This window comes from Haliaeetus leucocephalus, unplaced genomic scaffold, assembly GCF_000737465.1.
Source record: "Haliaeetus leucocephalus isolate CR32 unplaced genomic scaffold, Haliaeetus_leucocephalus-4.0 Scaffold395, whole genome shotgun sequence".
NCBI classification, from domain to species: Eukaryota; Metazoa; Chordata; class Aves; order Accipitriformes; family Accipitridae; genus Haliaeetus; species Haliaeetus leucocephalus.
Genome location: NW_010972831.1, coordinates 3975382 through 3980847, shown reverse-complemented (window position 1 = coordinate 3980847; position 5466 = coordinate 3975382). Strand labels below are relative to the sequence as shown.

At 65.0% G+C, this 5466-nt stretch overlaps 1 protein-coding gene across 1 annotated transcript; it reads left to right on the top strand.

Annotated features, from left to right (window-relative positions):
* Positions 1 to 952: 952 nt before the first annotated feature.
* PIGS (phosphatidylinositol glycan anchor biosynthesis, class S) lies at positions 953 to 5154 on the top strand. Its single transcript, XM_010573637.1, has 12 exons — positions 953 to 989; positions 1081 to 1220; positions 1298 to 1409; positions 1882 to 1971; positions 2134 to 2225; positions 2401 to 2599; positions 2939 to 3081; positions 3184 to 3298; positions 3583 to 3728; positions 3853 to 3953; positions 4325 to 4535; positions 4657 to 5154. Exons 1-12 carry the CDS (start codon positions 953 to 955, stop codon positions 4930 to 4932), a joined length of 1662 nt encoding a protein of 553 aa, XP_010571939.1. The 3' UTR covers positions 4933 to 5154.
* Positions 5155 to 5466: the final 312 nt, after the last annotated feature.

The following is a 5466-nucleotide window of genomic DNA, read 5'->3' as shown; positions in this document are numbered from 1 at the left end:
CCACCGGCCCCCGGCCCCCGCCCCGGCCCCCTCCCCGCCACTGCTCACACCCCGCTTCCACCCCAGCCACCCAGGGGAGCAGCCACGCGGGGAGGGGAAGGGGAGCGCGTCCCGCCGGCTGGCCCTACACCGCCGCGTCCGCAGATGAAGTGGGGGGCCCGGGTTACCCGGCCTCCGGAGGGAGCCACCTGGGTGCCCCTTTGGTGGGGGGCTCCGGCCAGGCCATTGTGTGTGTGTGTGGGGGTCGAGGCCCGGCCATGTGGGGGGCAGGAGGGGAGGCCTGGGGGGTGCCCCTGCCCTGCCATAGCTTCGCAGTCCCGGTCGCTGCCGCCCTTGGGGCGCCTGTGTTGTGTTCGCCGTGTGCACCCCGTGTACCAAATAGCCTAACAACAAATAAACGGTAGAGACATCGCTGTGCCGCCTCCTCCCTCGCTGCCGGGCACCCTGGGACCGTGCCCTTCCCCATCCCGGGTTGCCCCGTCCCTCCTCCGGCTCTGGGCACCACCCGCAGCCGGTTGCGCTCATCCATGCAATGAGCTGTGCCTGGTCTCAGCTCACCCACACCCATCGTGAGGCTCTGAGAGCCGGTGGGGGGTGGTGGGGGGGTGGCTGGGCTCTCCCTACGGGCCGTGGGGCGGGTGAGGAGCCCCTGTGAAGTCCCTGTGTCCCCCCGACCTTTCCCGGCCGCGGTGCTCGGCGCTGCGCAGGCGCCCGCTGGGCCCCCTCCCGCCCGCGCAGGGGCACCGCCTGTCCCTCCGCGGCACTCGTAGAGGCCGTGCGGCCAAAGCCCGCCTCCTCGGGGGCGGTGCCGCGTTTTGATTGGTGCACCTTCCCGCCCGTCTGCGCCGCCGTTCTCCGGCCTCGGCTCCTATTAGCTGTTCTGAGGACTGGGCGCTCTGAATGGCTGGATTGGGCGTAGGCCCCGCCCTCTCGGCTGACACGGGAAGTGAAGATGGCGGCGGCGGCGGCGATAGCGGCGGATGAAGCAGGTACCGGCGGCACCCGGGTGCCCGGGGCTCGCTCGTTCTCCTCCAGCCCCGGTCCGGGGAGCCGGGTCGGTGCTGAGCGCTCTCCCCGCAGAGCGGGCGCGGGGCCGGCGGGCCGCCCTGTCCTTCGCGGCCATCGCTGTGGTGTTGGGGCTGCCGCTGTGGTGGAGGACGACCGAGACCTACCGCGCCGCCCTGCCCTATGGGGACATCGAGGGGCTGGGACAGCTGCCGGTGAGCACCGGGAGGGGGGCCGGGGGCCCTAGGTCCTCGGGGGACGACGACACCGGGCTGACGCTGTCTCCGCTCAGTTCCAGCTGGCGGTCCCCGTCGCCGTGGTCTTCGCCCCGGGGTCGGTGCCCGGGGACCTGCCGAGGCCGCTGCCGTTCAGGGACGTGCAGGAGATGGAGATTTCCGTGAACCGTGAGAGACATCTCTAGCTGTCACTGCCCTGTCCGTCTGTCCGTCCCTCCTGGGTGGCCTCATGCTTCACCGGGGGGGTCCCTACGTCCCCACGGCTTTTCTCCCCGGCTGTCAGCCCGGAGCTCCCCGGACACCCACCCCATGTTCGCCAGTATCATCCTGTCCTGAGCTGGCGGTACAGCGGAGCATTGGGGACAACAAGTTCCCAGGGATGCCGCAGGGAAGAAACCGGCTCCCCTCCCTGGGAATGGGGGTGATGGCAGCCCTCGGAGGGGGGGATGTGCCCGCCAGTGTGGACCAGCTGAGGCCACGTGTCATGGTGGGTCACTCAGCTGAGGTTAGAGCTGGTGCCCAAAGGACCTTGTGGCATGTGTCTCCCTGGGGCTGTCCCTTGTCCCTCTTAGCACCTGGCTCTTACAAAGGGTGCAAGGGCTGGGATTAGCAGATTCACTCAGGTTTTCTCCCCTGGCAGTGAGACCCAGCATCACGTCCCGCTACGAGACGGTCTATCGCAGGACCACAGCTCAGGAGGAGGCAGCGCTGGATGTGGCTACTGCACGAGGTACCGGGACGAGGGATTGCGGTTAGCTGGAGTAGCTCTGTGGCAGAGCAGGCTCCTCTTTCTGAAGCTGGTTGAGCAAAGGACTTGGCTTCACTGCATCTCAGGGTGGGACGAGGATTGGAGTGAAATTCCCAACCCTGCTAATGCCTCCATTTTCCCTAGAGGCTGATGCTGCTCTGCACCCGCTGCAGGACGCCTTGTTGGGCTCTCTGACCATGTACGTGGTCCCCGAAACCTCCTCTCTCCTGCCTCAGGTAGGGAGCAGCACCCTGCGGTGCCAGCCTCTGCACGCTTCACCCCTCGAAGGTGCCCTGGGAGGAGGCACCAGACGTTGCGTCCCCAGGTTGTCACAGGTGGCACCGTGCTGTTCTTTGGCGCGTTGACAGGAGCCAGCCTTGCTCCTGGCCCTCACCCCTGCCCCTTCCCCAGGGCATCAACGTCTACGTGGGGAAGCACCGCAGCGCCCTGGTGAGGGCTGGGGGGGGCCTGGCTGCCCTCCGCACCCGCCTCCAGCAGCTCACGCAGGTGATGTCCTTCACGGCCAGCTCCATCTCCGCCGCCCTCTCGGACCGTGTGCCCAATGGCCAGCTGGGCCCTGATGCCCGGCGGCACTTGAAATCCAGCCTGGGTATGGATGTGCACCCCAGCCCCATTCTCTGACCTGGGGAAAGCCCTCTGTCTCTGGGGGGAGATCCCGTTCCTGCTGTACTTTTAGCATCCCTGGATGTCTTCTGGGGTGACAGACCCCGGGGTCTTCCCTTTGCCCTTGGCAGTTGCTCTGGGCCAAGATCCGTGCTGCGGTTGCTGCGTGTTGGGGCACTGGTGTGTGGCCCTGCACTGGGGAGGGCCAGGGAGGAGGGGGTCAGGTCCTGCCACTCTTGGGAGCTCTGTCATGGCCACGTGCCCAGCCTCAGCATCAACAGGCAGTAGCTGTGCCAGTGCCTCACAGACTGTGTGTCCTCGGCAGGGTATGAGATCACCTTCAGCCTGCTGAACCCTGACCCCAAGTCCCATGCCGTGGACTGGGATATTGAGGATGCCGTGAACCGCTACGTGCAGCCCGTCCTGGACAAACTGAGCTTGGTGGCCAACTTCTCTGTTGACTCACAGGTGAGGACTGGGAGAGGCGATGGGGAGAGCCCAGCCCTGGGCCTTGCCAGGTGCCCCGAGACGCGCTTTTCTGCCAGCAACGTCTTTGTTGTGTGCCTGCAGATCCTGTACTACGCCGTCCTAGGAGTGACACCACGCTTTGACAAGGAGTCCTCCAGCTTCCTCTTGAGTGCTCACAGCCTCCCGCACGTCATCAACCCTGTGGAGGCCCGGCTGGGTGAGCGCTGCGCTCCTGACCTGGCTCTTGTGGGACCGGGCTCTGCTGAGGGAGGAGGGGACAGCTGTGCCTGGGGCCTGTGCCCCTTCCCTCCCTGCAGCACCATGCCCTGCCAGCCCCGGGTGGGAGGGAGGGTGACTGAGACCTGCTGGGCTGGCAGTTCTGCTCAGGGCTTGCTGTGGAAGGAGGAGCTGGGCTGGGCTCTGCCTCAGCACTGCGCACGGGTGGTCTGCTCTCGCTGTCCCTGCCAGCCAGGGGAGTTCTTTGACTCTGTCCCGCTGCAGGCTCCAGCGCTGCCTCACTCTACCCCGTGCTGAACTTCCTGCTGTACGTGCCAGAGCGCTCCCACTCCCCTCTGTACATCCAGGACAAAGATGGAGCCCCAGTGAGCACCAATGCCTTCCACAGCCCCCGCTGGGGTGGCATCATGGTAAGGGGCCATGGGGGTGCTGGCAGTGCCCAGACAAGGCGGTGGCTTCACATCCCCAGCGAGTGCTGGTGGCCCTGCCAGCCCTGGGGCTCCGGCTGTGCCTGGCTGACACGCTCTCCTGCAGGTTTACAATGTTGAAGCCCCTGCTTCCCCCCAAGTCTCCCTCCCGCTGCACGTGGACGTGGACATGGTGCGAGTGATGGAGGTTTTCCTGGCCCAGCTCCGGTGAGGATGCTCTCTTCCCTCCCCGGGCCTCTGTGTGCTCTCCTGGCACACGTGGAAATCATGGGGGGGTCAGAGCAGGCTGTACCCCTGCAGTTTGTTCGCTTCTCTGTGGGCTCTGGGAGGCTGAGAGGGGCTTTTTGTGGCTTTTGAGATGCTGACTACTGGCCAGCACTGCTCTCTGGCCAGGGGTGCTGGCGCATCTCCCATCTCCTGAGGTAGGCGGCTTGTCTTGTCCTGCCCTGCATCCAGGAGGCCGTTAGGCATGGTTGAGCCCTGTGAAGACTGAATGCAGCAGGGAAGGGGAAGAGCAGGGAGTGTATGTGGGACTGCAGGTTTGCGATGTGGGCTGGGACCTTCCCCTCTACTCCCAGGTTACTCTTTGGGTTATCTCGGGAGGAGCTGCCCCCCGATTTCCTGCTGGAGAGCCCAGGGAATGAGGGGCTGGCCGACTGGGAGCTGGACCGCCTGCTCTGGGCCCACACTGTGGAGAACATCGCCACTGTGTCCACCACCTTGACTTCACTGGCCCAGCTCTTGGACAAGATCGGGAACATAGTCATCAAAGATGATGTCGCCTCTGAGGTAGGGCTGGGGCACTCTGAGGTGGGGAGCGGAGGGGGACCATTGCTGGGAGCAAAGCCCCCAGGCTGTTCCTGTGGTCCTCCCTGGCCGGGGACTGACCGTTGGCGTTGTTCCCACACAGGTGTACCAAGCGGTGGCCTCAGCGCAGAGTGCCATGGCCGAGCTGGCTGCGGGCCACCTCCACTTGGCTTTCCAGGCCAGCAAGGAGGCAGTCACCTCCTCGGAGCGGGCCTTCTTTGACCCATCTCTCCTCCATCTCCTCTACTTTCCTGATGACCAGAAATTTGCCATCTACATCCCGCTCTTCCTGCCTATGGCCGTCCCCATTCTCCTCTCCCTGGCCAAGATCGTCCGGGAGGCCAGGCAGCGTAAGAAGGAGCCCACCAAGATGGACTGAGCCCATGGCGATGGTGCCCCGTCTTGGGGCTGGGGCTGTCCCTGCTTTGTGGAGTGTGTTGTCACGGACCCATGGCCAAAGAAGGCACCCCAGAACGGTGTTAAGGCCAGGCTGCGGCCAAGACGGAGAGTGGGAAGAGAGGGTGCTTTGAGGGTGGGAGATGCTCTCAATCTGGCTCCTGAGCCCTCCATCCTGAAAGGCAGAGAGATCATAGAGGAGGGCAGGGGGGGACCTCCCTGTGTGTACCCCTGGCCCTGCACTGTGTTCGGAACATGCTGCTGTATAAACAAAGAAAACCCCCAGCTTTGCGGGGGGGCTGGTGTAGGGCTGTGTGACCCTCCTCTCCTTAGCCCTCTGTGTGGGTACCGGTTGCCCTACCTTCCCCCCGGCCTGGCTTGCCTGCCCCCCCCCCCATTGCTTTTAGGGGGGCTGCCTCCTGTCTTTCAGGGATTTAGCCCAAAACGTTTCTTGTGGGGGCCAGTTAGGAGGTTCAGCTGTTGGGGGGGGGGGCAGTTCTTAATGGGGTGTCTCATT

Excerpts from the sequence above, each read along its gene's own strand:
- PIGS (XM_010573637.1), top strand. The coding sequence starts at position 953 with ATGGCGGCGGCGGCGGCGATAGCGGCGGATGAAGCAG. Across the intron at positions 990-1,080 it reads GATAGCGGCGGATGAAGCAG|AGCGGGCGCGGGGCCGGCGG; the intron begins GTACCGGCGGCA and ends CTCTCCCCGCAG. Across the intron at positions 3,729-3,852 it reads CCCGCTGGGGTGGCATCATG|GTTTACAATGTTGAAGCCCC; the intron begins GTAAGGGGCCAT and ends GCTCTCCTGCAG.